Here is a 22,135-nt window from a genome sequence, read left to right as displayed (position 1 = left end):
GAAAAACCATTGAATGTTTTAAGAAATTGTTTATTTTAACCGTTGAATAAATGCAGCTTTATATCTGAACCAACTCAACACACTAAAAAACACCTCGAGTGGGAGCTTTAAAAAATGTGCCCGCCTCAATTGGCCAACAGCTTTAATTAAATTAAAAATAAGAGTTTTCTCAGTGAGCGAGCACTGACATCAAATACAGACGCTCCCTTACTTACGACCATTTGACTTACAAAACAGTAGATACGATCATTTTTTTCAGGATGTCGAAAAATATCCGGACATTGCTGTAAGTTAGATTTTGTATTGTGTGCACCTTGTTCCGAGTACAGGTCAGTACTGTAATGCTTCTTTCCCCCGCTACCGGTGTGTGGCGCTATGAGACGTCACCCAGCATCCACCCCAAAGAAGAAATCCGCTTCCCCTTGCTAGCTCGTGTGTAAACATTCTATTCTGTATCTCCAGCGCGCTAAGAACATTCACATTTTTATTGTTTAATATCTCATGCATCCATTCATTATGGTTGGTGTAAAGTGTAAAGAAGAGGCGAGCCGTTTCATTTCAAATGAAAGTGGAATAAGAAAGCTTGATGCGGTTGAGAAAATGGTTGGATTGCCTTTTTTCGGCCACTTTCTACCACAGAGGAGGAAGTTGCCTAACTCTTGAAGCTCATTTTACAAAAATAAGTTAAACTTAGTGACAAGATTGGATAGATTGAGAAATGAAATTGTGAGAGAAAGAACTGGAGTAGTAGTGGAACTGAGCAAGCGAGTGTAGAAGAGAGTACTCGGTTGGTTTGGACACATGGAGAGGATGGATGAGGAGCGAATGTTGAAGAGGATCTACAGAGCAGCAGTAAATGGGAGGAGACCAAGAGCAAGGTTGCGATTGACGTGGATGGATGGTGTTATGAGTGCACTGCAGGAAAGAGGTTTGAATCTAGTGGAAGCTCGAGCTCTTGTTGGTGATAGGAATGAGTGGAGAGGTGTTGTAAAAGGATAGTGGGATGTTTGGACGCGTTCGAAGGGATGGGCAGGGCACCTGTATGATGCGGCAGGGGTAAACCAGTGAAAGCTGTCGGGCCCTGCTGTTGAACAAAAGAGTGTGTTGTGTCACCCTGACCCGAGTGACATGGCCGCTTTCTCGTGTCACGTTTCATCTGGAGGGACGAAAGCCGAGGTGCCTAACTTGTTTGGGTGTTTGGGCATTTGGGTTGGCCATGGTCCAAATATTTTTGTGTGTAGTTCTTTTGCTATTTTGTTCCCTTTTTTGTTTTCTTTGTTATTGTATGTGTTTGTCTTGCTGTCGGTCACCCCTCTCGAGGCATATGACCAAGGTAGATAGATAGAAGTTAAACTTAACTTTATTTATCTTTATAGAGCAGATTTTTTATAAAACGTTTCTTTTTCAATTTCAAAACAATACAGGTTACTTATACAAGCCTTAAACATACTTATATAAACCTTAAACATACATTCCATACAAAATATAGCACAGAAGCATCTTACAAACAAATTCGATTTAAGAACGACCGTTCGTACGTAGGGCAGCGTCTGTACAACTACCGGGGTGGGCCTACTAAAGCTGAGAAAATAATTCACAATACTGTCTTCAACATGAAACCAGATCAATATTTTCTTTAATGATCCGTGCAATCAAATGTCGTGCCGTCACACCCTTTTCCCTTTCTCATTGCAGTTCTGAAATCTACTTGCTGCTGCTGGCTCCTGAAACTTGGCACATTTTTGCTTTTACAAGGGCATCAATATCAGGTGTCAAGTCCTGTGTAGCAGCAAATTTAACAATGTCATTCAAGTGTTTGTTAACCTTGAGCGCTGCTTATGGTCCATCACAGAGACCACCTGTTCACAAACATAAGTACCGTAAATTCCGAACTATAAGCCGCTACTTTTTTCCCAAACCTTCAACCCTGCGGCTTATTCAGGCCAATTTATGTAATTTTTCTAACAGCCACCAGCGGCGCTCGAGTATAAAAGGTAAGATTTAGACCGGTGGAATATATGCGCCGAGGAAGACTGCAACTTCTTAGCTTGTGCACAAATTAAATTAGCGTAGACATATCCTCATCATGCAAATTGCAAAAAGAAAGGCACATGACGTAGCTTTCAAGCTATAAGCAAACGAGCAGTCCAATAATGAAGGAAACAGAGCTACTGCACGTAAACTTCACTTTGCGATCGTGTTGCTAACGTGTTTTTGAATTAGGGAGCGTGGAACGACGTCTATATGACAATGTCTCTTTCTTATACTGGGGAAGATGACTTTGATGACGTCAGATTTAAGGAGGAAGATGAGGACGGCTTACCGTGGTTTCTACAAGTACGGTATGTTTTTTTTAACAGGGCCGTTTACTGTGATGCGAGCGTGTTGCTAGTAGCGTTTTGCTACCCTTCACAGGCACGGTTTGGGGTGAAAGTTATATTATAATTAAAGCTTTGAAAACTCTCTCGGTGTACCGTCTTTCTTTGTAAATATGTGTAACCGATGTATAATATGTATTTGCACCTGTATATTTTTGTAATGTATTTATTTGAGACACTTATTCTGATATGTCAATATGAATTAAAAAAGAGGGGCGGAGCAAACACGGGCTGAGGGGAAGTGGGGTAAAGGTGAGTGAGACCTGTTGTCGCGGCGGACAATAGTGGATATATATTTTTCCCACCCTTACCTTTGGAAATATAGACTTTTTTTCCTTGGATTAATTTCAACGGGTACCCGGACTCTTCAGGTCTGCATCAAACTTTAAGTACCGGTATCATTTTCTGTCATTTTGCCGGCTGTGGTTTTTGGACTGTGTACTTTATATTCAGTTATGTTCAAACCTCACATTGTGTTTGCTGTTAAAAATGTCATATTGGAATATAATATTGTGAATGTGCTTAATTGCTGTTGAGATTGTCATGATTGTTTTCTGTTATTAGTGTCAATAAATTTGTTCAAACCAAAAAAAAACAATCGCGGTACTCAAAGCCGGGTTTGGGCTAATTTTGTGATCTAATTTTGTGATCGTGTTACATGTTTTAATGTGGGTGCATACGGCTTATATACAGGTGCGGCTTGTGTAAGTACAAAATCGGTTTTCCTCTTAAAATGTGGTGGGTGCGGCTTATAATCAGGTGCGCTCTATAGTCCGGAATTTACGGTAGTCCTAAACATGGATAAAACGCTTACTACGTCAGCTCTTTTGTAGCCTTACTACCCTCTAGCGGTGAGAAAGAGCATTTGGTTTCCATTTATTTAAAAAATCATTCCTTTTGATAAAAATCAGCTAAAGACTTGTTTTTGTTAGACATAATCAGACATTTACTACGAGCAGAACTAAATCATCCCGGATCCAGCCCGCGGGCCGTACGTTTGACATGACTGGCATACTGAATTGCATTAAGTGTAAAAACTTATTCCCGCTTCCTGCTGTATAAAGCTGCAGTTAAACACTGCAAAGATACATTAATAGTGTTCATTCGTAAATTGTTTCTAGCTTGAAGGCTAATCCCTTGAGATGCAGGATTTAATTTTAAAGACTGTCCATTTTTATTTTTATTAAGGCATTTAGTGACCCAATTCTGGAGATAGAAATGCTCCTTTTGCTGGGCTAAATGCATTTGTTTTACTATCATAAATTACAATAGTTTAAAGCCTGCATTAAGTAGAATGTGGTAATTAGTTAGTGGAAATACAGTACAGTATTTTATTGGATATAAATCTGCAGTATTATACAGTAAATCACAGATTCAAAGGTATACTGTAGAAAACATTTGTGCTTTTACAATATACTGTCGATTGTGTACCATATATACTGTAGACCAGGGGTCTCAAACTTGCGAACCATTCGCTGATTGGGATAGTTTGAGTCGTAACAGCAAGATGGCAGACAATTAGAAGTCGAGTTAAATGGGATCAGTCATGTTTCTGCGGTGCAATGGTTAGTATATTCGCCCAACACGCGAAAAGTCCCCAGTTCGAGACCGGTTGGAAACATATATGTTAAAGGTAGAGCTCATGTTATGTAAAATAAATATAAATTTTTCGGCCTATGAGTTAATAAAAAAAGGCAAATTTGTATGATTCTTCATATTTATATTCTTTCTTTTTAATGAGCGACATTTTATAATAATACACACTGAGTGGCGGGAATTTTGTGTTGCTCACGTCGTCGCGTCTACGAGATTGTTTCAGATTCCTACTTTAGCAGAATTCTGGATTGAGACTTTTTATATTGAAAAGTTTCGGGTAAGTATCTCGGACGATTGGCGCAAGGTAAGTGCCGCGCACAATTGTTTTACAGTCGGAAGCTGCTGCCGATCGTTGTTGAAGGATATCCCCTCCCACGGCTGCTAGGACGCTCTTGGCATCCGACGCTTACAAGTGAGTATGGGTTGCTGTAAAGGTTGCTCCCGTGTCCGTAGGCAGGTTGCCCTTCTAGAGGGACGTGTCCGTGAGCTAGAGCAGTTTAAACGGAAAATGTTAGGTGCCTCGGACACCACTGCTAGCGTGGGTTGTAGCGAACCTGCTAGTCCGGTTAGCATTAGCCCTAAACGGCATGCTAATCGCGGTGAGCCAATTCAGACGCATAACAAGTTCAGCCCCCTAGCTAGTCCCACTCCACCCCGGTCTACTGGCTCCCGCACCCTAGTTATAGGTGACTCCATCACCCGTAACATAAAGCTTAGCACCCCAGCCACGGTTATGTGTATTTCTGGGGCCAGAGCACCCGACATTGAGGCTAATTTGAGGGAGCTGACGAGCAAACCTAGACACCAGGACAGGGCTAGCTACACCGATATAGTCATTCACGTCGGCTCCAATGATACTAGAATGAGACAATCTGAGATTACAAAGAAAAATATTGCTAGGACCTGTAATCTCGCCAGAAAGATGAGTCGGCATCGAGTAATTGTCTCTGGCCCCTTGCCTGCGAGAGGCAATGATGAGAGGTTTAGCAGACTAGTCTCGCTAAACCGATGGCTGGCAAGTTTTTGCAATCAGAAGGGATTTAGGTTTGTGGATAACTGGCCTGCCTTCTGGGGCCGACCTGACCTGCTGAGGAGAGACGGCCTTCACCCTAACTGGGAAGGTGCTCTCACTCTTTCTAAAAATATAGATTACTGTTTAAGCCTTCCATGACAGGATACACTAGTGCAGGCCAGGTCACAGGTGATTAGTGAACCTGTTACCATGGGTGTGGAGTCTGTAACGCTAGAGCTAACTAGCGCTATGCTAGATTCATGCAATTCACATAGTTTTTGTAGTTTAGAGTGTTCTACTGACTGCACCATACACCCTGATTTATACTATTCTATAGCATCTTCTTCTGTGCCTCTTACCTCTGTTTCTCCCTTGTTAGGTGAGGAGGGAGAAGAAATAACATTATTTTCTACCAATAGTCATCCTGCTACTCCACCTGTCAACAATATTCCTGTGGTATGGAATTCGGGCCGCATCTGCCGTCATGCAAGGCACAAGACCCGGGACCGGCAGTCGAATCCTGTGGTGGTTACCACTAAGGTGCAAAACTCGCGAAAGGTTTCAGCTCAGTCCACAGTGCTGAAGCTTGGCCTTCTTAATATTAGATCACTAGCCTCCAAAGCTTTACTTGTTAATGACCTTATTAATGAACACAATCTTAACCTTATTGGCCTTTGTGAGACCTGGTTGAAACCAAATGAGTTTGTAGTGTTAAATGAGGCTTCTCCCCCTAACTTTGTGAGTGTGCACTTGGCACGACCATGCAAAAAAGGTGGAGGTGTTGCTCTTATATCGGAAAATAGGTTGAAATTTACTTCTAATACCCCTACTAGTTTTAAAACGTTTGAAGCACTTGTTATGAGGTCCTTAATGTCAACACCAATTTATGTAGTTGTTGTGTATCGCCCACCTGGACCATACTCAAATTTTTTGGAAGAATTTTCTGATTTGTTAACAGACTTAGTTACGTATGCGGACAATGTTGTAATTATTGGTGATTTTAATGTTCACATAAACTCCCCATCAAATTCACTTGCAATTGCATTTAAGTCACTGATGGATACATTTGGTTTCAATCAAATAGTTGATGTGCCAACTCATAAAGATGGGAACACTCTAGATCTTGTCCTGACCCGTGGCGTAGTAGCCTCAAATGTTACAGTGTTACCGTATCCTAATGCCATCTCTGATCACTATTTTGTTAAATGTGAGGTGTTGTTTAATGTTTACTGTGATAAGGAAAATATAGGCTTTAGCAGTCGCAATATCCGCCCTAAAACGGTGTTAGCCTTAAAAGAATTATTACCTACGGTAACTGCAGCCTTCCCTTCGTACACTGGGTCTGTTGACTCACTTACAAACAACTTCAATACTGCTTTGGTAAATGTTCTTGATTCTGTGGCGCCCCTAAAGTATAAATTCCGACCCAAGAAGAATACACCTTGGTTTACTGAAGAAACTAGGTTACTCAAACAAAGTTGCAGAAAAATTGAACGAAAATGGCGCACCACTAAGCTGGAGGTTTTTCGACTGGCCTGGTGTGACAGTTTGCTGAAATATAAAGTAGCTCTTGCCTCAGCTAAAGCTTCGTATTTCTCTAAGATTATTGTTGAACATAAGAATAATCCAAAATTTTTATTTGACACAGTGGCGAAACTTACCAGACAACAACTTAACCCAAATGGTTGCACTCATTCTGCTAATGACATTATGGAATTTTTTAATAAAAAGATTCAACTAATCAGGAATGAAATTTTAAAAGAACGCTCTGTTTCCTCCTCCTATATCAAAGATGTGGAGGTGCTAGGTATGGACTGTGTCAGCGGTTGTTTAGAAACATTCTCCAGTTTCAATGAATTGTCCCTTGATAATCTAACACAGATGGTCAGTAGGGCCAAGCAAACTACGTGCCTGCTTGATCCGTTTCCAGCTTCACTGGTGAAGGATCTGTTTGAGATCTTAGGACCATCAGTTCTAAATATTATTAATATATCGCTATCCTCGGGTATTGTTCCTATAGCCTTCAAGTCTGCCGTCATTAAACCCACGCTTAAGCGACCTAACCTTGACCCAGAAAGCCTAGGTAATTATAGGCCAGTGTCAAATCTGCCATTTCTTGCGAAATTACTTGAAAAGGTCGTTGCACAGCAGCTAAATGACTTCATGTCAGAAAATAACCTTTTTGAAACTGTCCAGTCAGCATTTAGAGCAAATCATTCTACAGAGACAGCCCTTGCAAAAGTAACCAATGATCTCCTTTTAACAATAGATTCTGGTGCCTCATCAATGTTACTGCTGCTGGATCTCAGCGCTGCTTTTGATACGGTCGACCACAACATATTATTGATTCGTCTAGAACGCATTGGTATCTCAGGAACTGTACTCTCGTGGTTTAGGTCCTACCTGTCAGACAGGATGCAATGTGTTAACTATGGCAATATGACCTCTAAACAATCTAATGTCCCTTGTGGTGTTCCTCAAGGCTCTGTACTTGGCCCCCTTCTTTTTAGTATTTATATGATCCCGCTTGGTGACATTATCCGCAAGTATAATATTAGTTTCCATTGCTATGCAGATGACACTCAACTGTATGTGCCACTGGAAAAAACTGGACATTTAAGTTTTAGAAATCTGGAGGATTGCCTTACTGAGATTCAAAGATGGATGTCAAATAATTTTTTACGCCTTAACCCAGAAAAAACTGAAATGTTGATTATTGGTCCAGCTCACTGTCGTCATTTGTTTTCAAACATTACCCTGAACCTAGACAAATGTAATATCACCCATAGTGACTCGGTCAAAAATCTAGGTGTTATATTTGATCCTAATCTGTCGTTTCAGTTACATGTGAAAAATATTACTAGAATAGCTTTCTACCACCTCCGTAATATTGCGAAGATTCGTTCAATGCTGTCCCAATCAGATGCAGAGATTTTAATTCATGCGTTTATTACTTCTCGGCTTGATTACTGTAATGTATTGCTTTCTGGTCTCCCGATGTCTAGCATTAAAAGTTTGCAGCTGGTTCAGAATGCGGCAGCTAGACTTTTGACTAAGACTAAAAAGTTTGAGCATATTACACCTGTATTGGCCAACTTGCACTGGCTCCCAGTCCACTTAAGATGTGACTTTAAGGTTCTCTTATTAACATATAAATGTTTGCATGGGCTTGCACCCTCTTATCTCTCCGATTTGATTTCCCCCTATGTTCCTTCACGGAGTCTGCGCTCGGAAAATGCTGGTCTACTTGTGACTCCGAGAGCCAAGAAGTCTGCGGGCTCGAGAGCGTTCTCCATCCGGGCCCCGGTGTTGTGGAACGCCCTGCCTCTGGAGATAAGATCTGCAACCTCAACGGAAGTTTTTAAATTGAGGCTTAAGACACACTTCTATTCCAAAGCATATGATTGATGCCCACCTCGTATTCTGTTTTGTCCTGTCTTTTTCTGAGGCCTGCCTGGCTGATACGAAGGAGAAGGATGATTTGGGATAGGTCAGCGGACCGGCGTCTGACCTGCAGCATGTCAACCCCTGCATTTACCAGCTGGCGTCGTCGCTGATGTCATGCTCTTTCCGGACATTTTCAACATCTTACCTAGTGTTTACTATTCTGTGTACAGTAATGCTAATTGTAATTCACCCTGTTCAATCCTGGAAGGGGGATTACCACATGTGAGGTCCTTTCTCAAGGTTTCTCTTTTCTCCTCACACTGAGGTTTTTGAGTTTTTCCTTGCCCGCATGCTGGTTTGCTAGTTTAAGATCAGGTAATTGTGTAATTTTGTAACTGTAATCCTGTGCAGTCCTTTGAGACATTTTTGTGATTAAGGGCTATATAAATAAATTTGACTTGACTTGACTTGACTTGACTTGACTTGACTTGACTTGACTTCACTGTACCTTAGAGTGCAGCACTAATGGATTATAGATTAATTCATTATTGACGGGTTGAACCATTTTCATAGTAATTCTTAATATCTTTTTATTTTTAGATTTTATTATGTGCACAGTATTTTAAAATAAGATTTTTGGAGAGTATTAGGAGTGTTCTTTTATTTTCTTTCGTCGAATCGTTCGCTTCAACACACGTGTTTTCCTTGCCCTCGTGATCTTCTGAAGAATTTCTTCACCGTTTTTTTCATGCTGGAATTATTGCTGTTTTTATCACTTTCTGCATTATGTTTCGACTTATTACTGACACTAAAAAAATTACCAATTTTGTGTTGATTTGCACCTAATACTAACTGTTTTTTCGGAGGCATCATGGACTGTTCACTCTGCTAGCCTCTGGGAAGAGGTACTGCAGTGTGCGGTGCAGGACCACCAGGTTCTGCAATAGTTTTGTCCCCCTGGCCATTAGACTGTTAAATGGTCAATCACACACATAGTAAGTCTACACTGCTGCTAATCTGTACATCTGTTTGTCTGTTTTGTTTTTTTGCACTACTAGGAGTTCTTTATACCTAGCCACTCCTTTGCACATCTGTTCTCCTCTGCACTATCATACTACAGTGTTATTGTTACTGTACAGTGACTTGTTTACCTGACTGTCCATTTTGCACATCTTGTTAGCTGCTACTCTTGCACTCTTTGCACTATTGTATAATACTATACATAGCCATAATTATTTAGTATACTATTAGTATTCAATACTCCAACTCAATACAACATTTTATTTATATCTGTACATTCAAGGAAACTGCGGGTCAGATGTATCGACATTTCGTTCTGTATACACGTGTACTAGAATGACAATAAAGTAGATCTGAATCTTTCACTCAACGACAACCACCACAACAATGACGTAATCTCTAAGCAACGAGATCTCGTTTGCCAGAAAACTCGAACCGCGAGACCAAAACAACAATGGCGGATCTGGCTGACGAAAAGTTTGGAGTGCGGTAAATATTTGTTTAAAAAAAAAGTAATCGGGTAATAATGACAATTTTGTGTCTAAAAAGTTGCGTCCCCGGGACGCACGATGATTTGACACTATGCGTCCCCAGCAAAAATGATGCGTCTAGGACGCAGGGACGCGGGCAAACGAGAACACTGTGTATCCCATGTTTTTACTACCCAATACCAGTGAGAAAGCAGCAGTCCCACCCGTGAACTCATACCAGCTAATCTTCCCTCCTGGCTCATAGTTACACCCCTAGTTGAAATGTAATATTTATTCTACACATTTTTACATTTGAGAACGTTCATTGTTTGTGTCATGTTTTTCCCACTATAGAAACCATATAAGAACAAAAATACATTTCCCTCCCCCATCTTTTTAAGTTTGTAAACATTTTTGGGAAATGCGGCAGGAGCCACTCGGCAGCTAAAAGAGCCACATATGGCTCCTGAGCCGCAGGTTGCCGACCCCCAATTTAAGAGAAAAATGTACTGTATTTGACCTTGCATGATTTTTTCAGCCTCACCACCTCCTGACTCACCCCATAAGCATCTGACTGTCAGGAAACAAAACACTTAACATTCCTCCAATCACAATGCAGACGGGGTACACACACACACATCAACATTGTGTACTAACAAATTTAGCACTCAAAAGTTACATAACAGACAAAAAGTGTTGCACCACTCCCAAAGATTTGGCAAGAAAACACTTCCAAATACACGGACACACTAAGTTGGACACAAGATTAAATATTGTTACCCCGGAGATTTGAAATAACTATCGTCTCTCTACTTGTAGACAGGATTGTGCATTGTCTTAAGGTGAGACAGGTGGATATAAACAAACGTACCTCAGGTAGTCGCTTTAATACACTGAACTTGAGTAACTCATTGGCCGCACTGTTGTCCAATTCTGTGCACATGAGAAAAACACATTTCTCTTAACTTATTGGAAATTGAGGTTACCGGCAAAAATAGATTTTGGGGAAAAAGGCTAAAAATTATTACATTTTGAAAATAATTAAAATATGAATATATATGGCTGCCTTTCTGTTTTAAGATTTTTCATGAGATAATGGCCATAGCAACATGAAATACTGGTGATAATATTTGACGAAACCTAAGGAAATTCTAATGAAAAATAAATGGCCTTACAGTATGACAGTAGTGCCAAATTCCATACTAGGTATGTAAGTAGTAATGGCCATTATTGCATGCAATTAAATCAAATTACAGATTACAAATAATTTCAGATATTAATACTTCCAATATCAAAAAGTTAATACAAATATGAATAACTGAGACAGTCTTCCTATCTCCATCCATAAAACAAAATCCGAAAAAAAAATCAGTAGTGCCATTTTCCCTCAAATGAACCAAGGCAAAAAAAAACAAATAGTCAACCAGATGATGATAACTGAACAGCAAAAGGACCCACTTAGAAAATGTACATACTTTTTAATTAAAACAAATTATTGTTCCAAAGGCAGATTTAATATTGTAATCATGTTTATAATCCTTTTCATCAAATAGGTTTAACTAAAAATAAGCAAAATAATCTGCAATGACATCTATTCTCTCTTATTTTACAAAGTATCTTTTCTCACTAGCTTTTGATTTATTAGTTTTCAAGTGTTTCAATATTTCATCTTACAATCATTTGACATTTGTCTGGGAATGATTAACTCATTTGCCAACATGACAATGCATCATGCCACAGAGCAAAAACTGTGAACGCATTCCTTGGAAAAAGACACATCCAATCAGCCTGCAAATAGCCCAGATCTCAACCCAATTGAAAACCTGTGGTGGAAATTGAAAAAAATTAAATAGAGTTGGCACAAGATTGATGAAGAATACTGTTCTCCACTGTCCATGCCCCAGAGAAGTAAAGCTGTCATAAAAGCCAAAGATGGTGCAACTAAATGCGAGTGATATGTTTTGATTGTTACTTCTTTGTCTGTTTTTCATATTTCCATATATTTTTTCCTCATAATTGAGTGATTCCATATTAATTTCCCTGCACCACTTGCTCTATAAAAGTAATATTAACTGACCATTTCTTTGTTTTTGTTTTTTTTTTAATTTATTTCAGTGTTTCTGAATCCCATCATATTGTATTTTGGAATGACGGTTTGTGATCTGAGTTTTTTCTACAAAATAAATTGTATGAGTGGGGGCTTGCCCAAGACTGGTGATTCCATCCTTTTTGCAGCGGATTGTAATGAAAGTGTCATTTTAGACAAAAAAAAAATCAAGACATACAGTAGAATGTTTTGCATTTTGTGTGTTTTTAAAAAAAAATAATGGAACATCATATTGCAACCGGTCTTGAAAAACAGGATTTTATTGGTTATCCTTAGGAAAAAACGGTTATCGTGCATCCCTAATCTCGATCAATAACTAATGTTTTTACATTTTAGAATATGCACCTGTCATGAGTCGAGATAGGAAGGCTTCTGTGAGCTGGAGAAAGCGTTGGTCGACGTACTGAAGGAATGTGTTACGAGGGAGGCAGCGCAGAGCCAGCGCCGCTAGCACAGTGTGATAGCCTGACCAAGAAAAAGCAACAGTTTAGCTTGGTGAAGATGAGATGACAAAGCCAGAAACTTGATACAGGAGGGATGACTAACATACCTGTCAACCAGTACGTTTTTGCCGCATAAAGTACTTTTTTTTTTATTTTAAGACGTGTACGGCGTAGGAAAAAACCTCAGACGGTTGCAGATCGATTCACATTGCTTGTACAAAAGGTTTGTACATAGCAATGCAGATAGTGAGAGGGCGTTCTGAGGAAAATCAACACTGCTGAAACATGCAATGCCCAAACTTTTATTTTGTCTTCCTTTTTTATTCATTTCAACCCAGTACTACAATTAAGTTTTTTTTTTCATAGCTTCCACTTGAGTTTGTATGGCGTGGTGAGTTGTTTCAGGTGTAAACTTATTAACAGTGGACTTATTAACAGCATACTTTATCACAGTTCATTTTATAACAGAATATTTTATCACGGTACAGAAAAAGCATGGCGGAAGATACCCATGTTGCAAGTAAAGCTGAAATTTACTGGCAAATGCTGTAACCTCGCCCCATCAAAAGATATGCTAGTTTCAGCAAAGAAAGCATACAGCAAAGTATATAGTGTCACGAAACGTACCGAGAAGCAGGAAGTCGGAACTCATATGTGCAGACGATCTGTCACTTTAATTAGGAAAGAAAAGTTGTCCAACACACAAACGGACCAAAACCGAAACAAAACAGGTTCAAAGGCAATCAAAATTACAAACTAGGCATTACTCAGATCAAACAGGCATGAACAGGGTTTCAACGAGGGTTAAACAATGATCTGGCCGCGGGCAGTCCCAAAAGGAGCGTTTAAGTACTCCAAAAGCAATCAGTCCAATGCGTTTCAGCCGGTGTCAAGGGGCGGGGCCAGCTGGACACCATGACAACCGTGCAGGACATGACATATAGTTGTATTTAAAGTAACACTTGTTTAAACAAGTCTACCTAATACCATATGTATGTAGAAAAATATAATGAAACAAGTGTAAAATATCAAATGTTTAACTGCATTGTATTCACACATTTTCATTGCCAATTTTTTAAGAACTTTCAAAGCCAATTTCCTATTGTTTCCAGCACGATTGAAAGAAGAAATCTGGTACGAATCATTTGTTTTGCAGATCCAAAAATATATCTGTAATTTACATATGCGATTTTGAGTAAATCACGAATATATTTGTGGATTTGAACAATATGTATGTATCTATTTTGTAATTTTGGGTAAAAATTACAGTGAAATGTAGCTTACATTTTCATTTGCAAGAAGTTCTTCCAATAATATTTACCACTAGAAAACGCTACCTTAATTTTGTGTATAGCCCATAATAAGTATAATAGTTGATGTGTAATCCTTGCACTAATACACGTTTAACAGAGCTCTGTAAGAGCAACCTGTAAGGAGCGATGAGGGTTTGTAGGACAAAGCCATACAAACTAATGCCAGCTGCCGTTAATCATGAAGGAAGAAGAAATGCAATGGCAAAGCAACTAGAGAGCAGACTTGTTGAGAAACATGGAAACAATTTAAAGCATTTAGAAGCACTTCACATGCAAATCAAGCTCATTTTAATCCTAGAAAACATTCAAATTCAAGCAGTTTTGAGGATTTCAAGCATCCGCATGAACCCTGTAGTTGATAATGTCCAACTATGTATATTTCATGCATTTGAAAAATATGATATGGTGTATGACTATAATGTGTTTTGTGAGGAAATTATAACGGTTTGTAGCGCCATGAAGCCTTAGAGGTTGACAGGTATGCTCTAAGATCTTAGTCAGATGCTCCTTTTGCACCTATTGCAGTTATTAGCAGGTCGTACCCGGTGGGAGGGGTATGCAGAGTCCCTTGGTGGCTTCTAAGATCCGAAGCATGAAGTGAAACACGGCCCACTCACCCGGACTGGCCCGGTCTTTGCTGGAACGACACCGAGTGTAAGAGTTGCAAAATCCCACAGCAATTGTATTCAAGTTGGAGTTTTTGACAGTTACAATCAAATTAGAGCAAAAATGTTCAAGCATGGGCAAGGAACTATTTTGACCCATAGAGCCATGAGTGCAAAACATTTAGATTATTTGGAGAGACAGCCACGCCATATATTTCAAGACAAAATCCCCCAAAATCGCTAAACTCAATCTCCAGACATAAACTGTGTGTTATTTAATGATTTGACAAATTATATCAACAAATATACCTCTTAAAACCTGTCTCCCTAATGCAGTTACTTCAGTCCGTTGAGGCTCATTTTAAGCGTCATTTTTTAATCATAATGCGAGCGGAGTGCTTTTGTAAAGATGTTACAGAATACTGAAACCTAGAAATATGCAGATAAATTTACCTACTGTGCTCACCCAATCAAATTGCTCTGGGTGCTCGGCTAGCGTTTTCAGGTGTTTACAGTTTGTTCTGTGGTTTTTGTCATAAAGTGTCTCAACAGTGAACATAGATTCTTTATTGAGCTTCCATATACAGGATTCCATTGGGTCTGACGGTGTAACACTGTGAATGTAAACTGTAGTTGGGACTGTAATACCATTAATATTCTGAACAGAAATCTTCCCCCTCGAGAGATACTTCGACTTCGCATATATTAAAATTGGAATGACTCAGAGAAGATTAACATGAGCCATATTTTATCTCTGAGCCAGATATACTCATGAAAAAAGCCATATCTGGCTCTCGAGCCATAGGTTCCCGACCCCTGTGATAATAATAATAATAATAATACATTCTACCTCAAAGCGTCTTTCAGGACACCCAAGGTTGCTATACATTAGTACCAAACAACATTAAAGAAAGAAAAAAACAAGCAAGTAATAAATAGGAAATAAAAACACAGTAGAGTTAAAGGGGCGGTATGTGAGATCCTGAAAAGGCAAGTCTGAAGAGGTGGGTTTTGAGTCTGGATTTGAAGGTGGACAGGGAGGCTGAATTTCAGAGGTCAGGTGGCAATGAGTTCCACAGTTGGGGGGCAGAGCGGCTGAAAGCTCCACTCCCATAGAGCTGAGATGGGCGGCGGGTATAGTGACATGGAGGGGTGAAGATGATATAAGGAAGCGGAATGGCATGGCAATGTGGAGGGGGTTGGAGAGGTAGAGAGGAGCACAATAGAGGGAAGTAAGAGGGAGTAGATACAGGGAACAATACTCACAACGAAAGAACATGAGGGCCCAGCTTGTACTTCAGCCAAACTGATTCCAGCATATTTCTGATAAGATCCAGCTACACACAGACACACAAACGCTTACAATCATTTGGGGAGAAAAGTTCAATTCAATTTCAATGAAACTGTAGCTGGAGGCACAGGCCGGAATTTGAGTCAGAGAAAAAAAATGTGACTGCTAAGCTTTTTTATTCATCTGTATCCTGACTTCCCTTTTTTGAAGCCACACTTCCCATTCTCATTTCCATCCAGCCCAACTGGCGTGTGAACGCTCGGAACGAGCCATTGGTATGTCAGCATCGCTTGGCTGCACTCAGCGCGACGAAACTAGTGTGCATTTAAAAAATGACACAGTCCCACAGAGACACCTCTCCCCAAACATAACAGGAAAACAATGTACTGCTCCTTGCACTCAGCTGACCTCAACGGAGAATATTGATTACTGTTGTCTTTCAAGATTTGCAAAACATCCAGATATGATTACATTGAAAACACGATTATAATTGTTTATTAGAAATGACCTTTTTAACTGAATTATTCTTTTTTATCTTAATCTGTACAGTATACTGTAAATCCCGGGAAACAGAGTGCACCTGATTAAAAGTGAGAGAGAAGCCTGGCTGTTCGGGCTGGGTTCAGGCCCGAGATCATACATTTAGTTGAATTCCGGGTACAAGCATCCCTGCGCCTGCGTGAGTTCCTCGTGGCCAATTCAGTTTTCTCTCACATTCCCCAAAAACATCAATGCTAGGTTGATCGGCGGGTTTAAAATGTCTCTGCGTGACCTTCAACATGGCTGGCAACCTGTTATGGGTGTCCTACTGTCCCGAAGATGGCAGGGATGGGCTTCAAAACCCTTGCGATCCTTGTAAGGATAAGCGGTCCGAAAAATGGACGGATGGATAAATAACTGGCCACTGGAAAACAATATTACTAATTTCAAGTCATACCTTTTTCATTTTACCAGAATAAAAAGTAAAAATATAATATCCTTAGGGGTAAGGCTCCTAACCTGAGACTGGGAGGTCACTGTTAGACCTCGGCTGAGTCAGACCTAAGACATCCAACATTGGTCCCTGTTCCTGCTTGGCATTAGAATTGGGGGCTTTGGTCACCAAACGATTCCCAACGACAAGTGTTGCGACACGTCGGTTGGGTTGAGCAAGGGGGCTGGGAATTCCCTCCTCTGTATCATTCTCCGAGAAAGATAAAAGAATGTGAGTGTATTCTATACTCTAGCCACCTCCCTAGGGATATGGCTCTTGTATATAAATAAATTATGTATTCAATTTTTTTGTTTGCACTACATTGCCCATCTTGCAATTCAAATATATATTATTTAAAATGATTGGATTTGCAAAAAAGTGAGAGTGTGTATGTTTGTACTTATATGGTAGTTCATATATTTTTGTTAATCAATTAATCCACTAATTTATTCATTCATTATCTGCATCTTTTATCCTTAGTAGGGTTGCGGGGGGCAGGGGAAACCCTGAACCAGTTGCCAGCAACAGAGACAGACAGCACACTTGCTCATACACACCTCGGGACAATTTGGACCAGCCAATTAACCTGAAATGATTGTTTTTGAAATGTGGGAGGAAACCGGAATGCCCGGAGGAAACCCATGCAAGCACGGGGAGAACATGCAAACTCCACACAGTAACGTTTGATCCCATGACCTCAGAACTGTGCCGCACATGCGCTAACCACTGTGCTGCCGTGCTGCCTCATTCAAACCAATATGTTTAAAATTACTGTGCTAAAGTTTTTTTTCTACCCTTTAGAGCCGCTAAATAATACACACTATCCTTTGTCATTTTTGCTTATTACCCTTTTATACTTTTTTCTGTTTCTTGCCCAAGACACACCACTAGGACCCTGGTGGTTAAGAGATCTGTGAACTATGAAGCGTGATTCTTTTTCTATGGTTGGTGTGCCTCAACTCAATAGATGTTGAGGAACACTGGCGTAAATGTTTGTTTTCTTACAAAATACCGAATTGAAATTCTTAGGCGAATTCACAAAATATTGTTATAGAAGTAACAAAATGTTAGCGGAGACGATGTATTCATATTTTTGGAGACTAGTTCTGTTTTTTGAAACAATAGTTCCAACTTTCTCAGTCCAATAATGTTGCTGCTTCTGGCTGGTAGTTGGGTTATACAAATTCAGAATTGATTATTTCCCAGCCGTTTTCTTTTCCAGCAGGTTCGGTCTTAATAACAGTGGTACAAAATCTTTTGTTCAAAAATCTAGCCATTCCTCGCAACAGAGGCTCTCTATGATGAAGGGAAACGGAATAACCTTCATCATCTCCAAGAGTGGTTTATCTTGCATAATTAAAACTCACCAGCCTACTTGCAAACAGAATTTTCAATATGTAATCAACGACTCATTGCTTACCCTTTGGCACTGCAGAATAAATGATATGTATCTGTTGTTTGTAGCAATGGGTGGGACGGAGAATAAATAACCATGACAATAATGTAGTGTGGAGTCGCAATTTATCACAGCACAACATCCTGGCTCTTTTTAAAGGTGTAATCTATTCGCCCCCCCACCCCTCCCTCGACACCACCAACTTCTGTCAATGCCGCCATTTGTCTCAATAAACACTAAAAGGAGGTTGATTGAAAACTAGGAGGTGTTGGTCTTTTGTTACTTGAGTGGACGTTTGGTCGAGGTTTGCTGAATTCCAGGATATTGCATGTTTGCAGGGCAATAGCTGCTCATTTTAGTCCTTTAGACTTGCGTATCTTCTGCAGGCTATAGTTTTAATCCCATTCGTGAGTGTTTTAAGCTACTATGCATGCGTGAGCGTGTGTGCCATAATATAAGGTCATCTTTTGGTCATATTTAGGATTTTTATTATCATTGTAGAAACTTCTTGTAAGTAGATTTTGATGGTCGTAATGTGGCTATGATAGGTTTAAATGTGAGACCCATGGAAATGAGTGCATGAGGTGAATGAATGGCTGTTGAATTGATGCTTGAAAGAGGGAACGACCCCAGGCATGTAATTGCATTATTCATGTATTTTCATGTTCATATTTGTTTGTTTATGTTGTCTCATTTGTTGTACTTTAATTATTTAGCACTTTTCGGTTAGTTTTGCGAATGTTTTTGGACATTTAGTCAGGTTTTTTTATGATCCAGGGGCAGCTGTGGGGACTAAAAAGTAAGCATTTGAGGCTGTGTGAGTTGTGGATTGAGAAAGATGGAATGAGATGGAGAGAGATGGAAGGAGAGACAAACGAAAAAAAAAAATGACAAATGTAAACAAAGCTGTTGCAAATGAAAAGGATTTAAATGAGTTAAAACCAACGCACACCAGACTTATCGGTGTACCCCTGAACTGTGCAACATAAAACAGCAAACATTTTGAATTGTGGGCTACATTGGGTTAAAACGTTTGGCAAAAGGCACAGGAATTATTTTAAGCCCTAAGGGGTGTGGCAATCAAAGACCAGCAAAATGATTAGTGACAATGATTAATAGTCAAAACAACTGTGGACAATAATAATCAAGATACGGAACATGCATCCTATGAAATCTCCTTTGCCTTTGCCCAATTTTAAACACAGAATATACATATACACCTCTCTATTGAAGACCATTCAGTCCAGCTCATCCTAATAGATCCAGAGGTGTTCCTAGACCCTAATCCCTATAGCAAATCCTGAATCGTTCAGAGTACATCCTGCCTGTGGGACATGCCCGGAAACCATCAAAGGTGTTCAGAAGGCATTTTTACCAGATGCCAAAGCCAACTAAATTGGTACCACCAAACCCGGAGGAGCAGCGACTGAGTCCTTTATGGATGACTGAGCTTTCCCCCCTATCCTGTGGAGGAAATGCATTATATTAAAAAAAGTGGATGTGAGTGTGTTGGGGGAGTGCAGGGTACTACACGGCTCATTTCCATAAAACTTTGCAAAATCTTTGCTGATACCAAGGAGGAAGGAACACATTAAATTTTGGTTTGGATCCAAGGACCAAACAAGGTCTCAATCTCAATGACAAATAGGTGTATATAAAGATGTACAATTATAAAAACATTATTGTTACTCTGGATGGTTTTAAGCTGTGGAAGTATTTTTATCACAGAATATTAAATCTCTCAGACATCTACATCCTTTTAGCCAGAAATAACTAAATGGAATTCAAATATGATGCGAGCAATTCCTGGGAGTTATTTGAAGGGGTTAAAATATGATATACAGTAATCCCTCGCTGTATCGTGGTTTACTTTTTGCGGTTTCAAAACTTTGCTGATTTTCATCGTGCATTGAGTTCTGCAGCAGACAACACACAGCAAATACTACCCCGGGGACGGAGGGCCATGTGTGCGACTGTGATAGGCTGGTGTATGCTGTTAGTCAAACAGTTGGGGCAGGCAGGTGCACAAGTCAATGTGTCCACCCACTCAAATCAAACTGTGAAATAGAGCAACAGACAATATTTAAGCTGCCCATTACATTGAAAATAAATACATTGATTACCGTAAGTTCTGGACTATAAGCCGCTACTTTTTCCCAAACGTTCAACGCTGCGGCTTATTCAGTGATGCGGCCAATTTATGTAATTTTTCTAGAGGCCGCCAGCGGCGCTCGAGTACAAAAGGTAAGATTTAGACCGCTGGAATATATGCGCCGAGGAAGACTGCAACTTCTTAGCTTGTGCACAAATTAAATTAGCGTACACTTACCCTCATCATGTCAATTGCAAAAAGAAAGGCACATGACGCAGCTTTCAAGCTAAAAGCAATCGAGCAATCCGATAAAGAAGGAAACAGAGCGATTGCACGTAAACTTTACTTTGCGAGCGTGTTGCTAGTGTGTTTTGGAATAAGGGAACGTGGGACAACGTCTATATGTCAAAGTTTCTTTCCGATACTGAGGAAGACGACTTTGATGGCGTCAGTTATAAGGAGGAAGATGGGGATGGTTTACCGTGAATTAAGTACGGTATATTTTTTACAGACCCGTTTACTGTTTTGCGAGCGTGTTGCTAGTAGCGTGTTGCTACCTGTCACAGTCACGGTTTGGAATGAAAGTTATATTATTATTATTAAAGCTTTGAAATCTCTCTCGGTGTACCGTCTTTCTTTGTAAATATGTGTAACCATGTATAATATGTATTTGCAACTGTATATTTTTGTAATGTATTTACTTTAGAGACTTATTCTGATATGTTTTCCACGGGCGAATCAAAAAGAAAGGGCGAAAACAACGGGGGCTGACGGGAAGTGGAGTAAAGGTGAGACATGTTTTTGGACGCAGCGGACAATAGTGGATATATATTTTTCCCACCCTTACCTTTGGAAATATAGACTTTTTTTCCTTGGATTACTTTCAACGGGACCCGGACTCTGCAGGTCTGCATCAAACCTTAAGTACCGGTATCATTTTCCGTTCATTTTGCCGGCTGTGGTTTTTGGACTGTGTACTTTATAATCAGTTACAATCGCGGGACTTAAAGTCGGATTTGGGTTACTTTTGTGATTGTGTTACATGTTTTAAGGTAGGCGTATGCAGCTTATATACAGGTGCGGCTTGTGTAGGTACAAAAGCAGTTATCCTCTTAAAATGTGGTGGGAGCGGCTTATAATCAGGTGCGCTCTATAGTCCGGAATTTACGGTAAATTGGATTCTAGAGAAAGTCAGAAGAGAGCAAAGAAATACTTAAACAACAGCTGCTCCGTCGATTGTTTCCGGGTCTAGGGAAGAGACTGAGGTGGCTTCAGGAAAGAAAGGAATAGTGGTGCTCCAGGTCTGCCGTACTGCTCTAGCCACGTAAAAGCCACTGTTGCCGACCGATGCCAGATTCATTACCCATGAAATGAATTACCTTGAGCTACAACTTGTAGGAAACCGCCACTTGCGTTACTCTTTTATTGTAATCATCACGGAGACCTGGCTCCACCCGAGGATCCCCGATGCTAGCGTGCTGCTAGCCGCTGATTTCTACATTGCTTTTTTACACTGAAAGGAAAAGCCCTACGATTTATTATTGCATGATGAGTATTAATAATATATTCATTTGACTGCAATTGTGTGTTTTTATTTGTTGATCTATTGTTGTTATCTTGCTGGATTTGTACATATTTTACATTACTTATATTTACAAATGAATAAATGTTTCGACTTTGCGGGTTTTGAATATCCCGAGCCCCGCAATAAACAAGGGATTACTTTAACTCCCAAATAATAGGGAGTGAAGTAATATTACGTAGAAAGTTATCTAAGAGATACAAACCAGTTTGGCCACAAAGTTGATAACCAGGGAATCTATCTTCCTCTTTCCCAAGCGAGGCAGGTGCGCATTGAGATGATCTCGCAGTTTCTCCACCGTCTACAACACACGCAAAATAAGAGGGAAGCACGAGTGTGTGCACTGTTTGGGCTCTGGTAGATGAAAGAAAAGCAGCAGGAAGAGATGTAAAGCGGGTGACCGGATGACCGGGTCGATCTAAGAATAGTCCAAGTGGCGCACTAGCATTGCGTCTGAACTTTTAAACTGA

The 22,135-nt window shown here is 40.0% G+C and overlaps 1 protein-coding gene across 3 annotated transcripts in view; it reads right to left on the bottom strand.

The window, feature by feature from the left end:
* Window positions 1-22,135, bottom strand: part of gsap (gamma-secretase activating protein) — a 62,674-nt gene that overhangs the window by 7,997 nt on the left and 32,542 nt on the right. For all 3 annotated transcript variants that reach the window (XM_088346808.1, XM_088346809.1, XM_088346810.1), the window contains exons 25-29: window positions 21,871-21,966; window positions 15,598-15,668; window positions 14,269-14,363; window positions 12,316-12,435; window positions 10,735-10,796 (exon numbers count right to left, since the gene is read on the bottom strand). In XM_088346808.1, coding sequence (XP_088202934.1) covers window positions 10,735-10,796; window positions 12,316-12,435; window positions 14,269-14,363; window positions 15,598-15,668; window positions 21,871-21,966 — 444 coding nt within the window. The remainder of the gene's footprint in view (window positions 1-10,734; window positions 10,797-12,315; window positions 12,436-14,268; window positions 14,364-15,597; window positions 15,669-21,870; window positions 21,967-22,135) is intronic.

Source organism: Urocampus carinirostris, chromosome 11 (assembly GCF_059441175.1).
Source record: "Urocampus carinirostris isolate Australia breed hairy pipefish chromosome 11, RoL_Ucar_1.0, whole genome shotgun sequence".
Classification (NCBI taxonomy): Eukaryota; Metazoa; Chordata; class Actinopteri; order Syngnathiformes; family Syngnathidae; genus Urocampus; species Urocampus carinirostris.
Note: the sequence above shows the minus strand (reverse complement) of the source record. Positions and strands in the feature narration are given on the sequence as shown.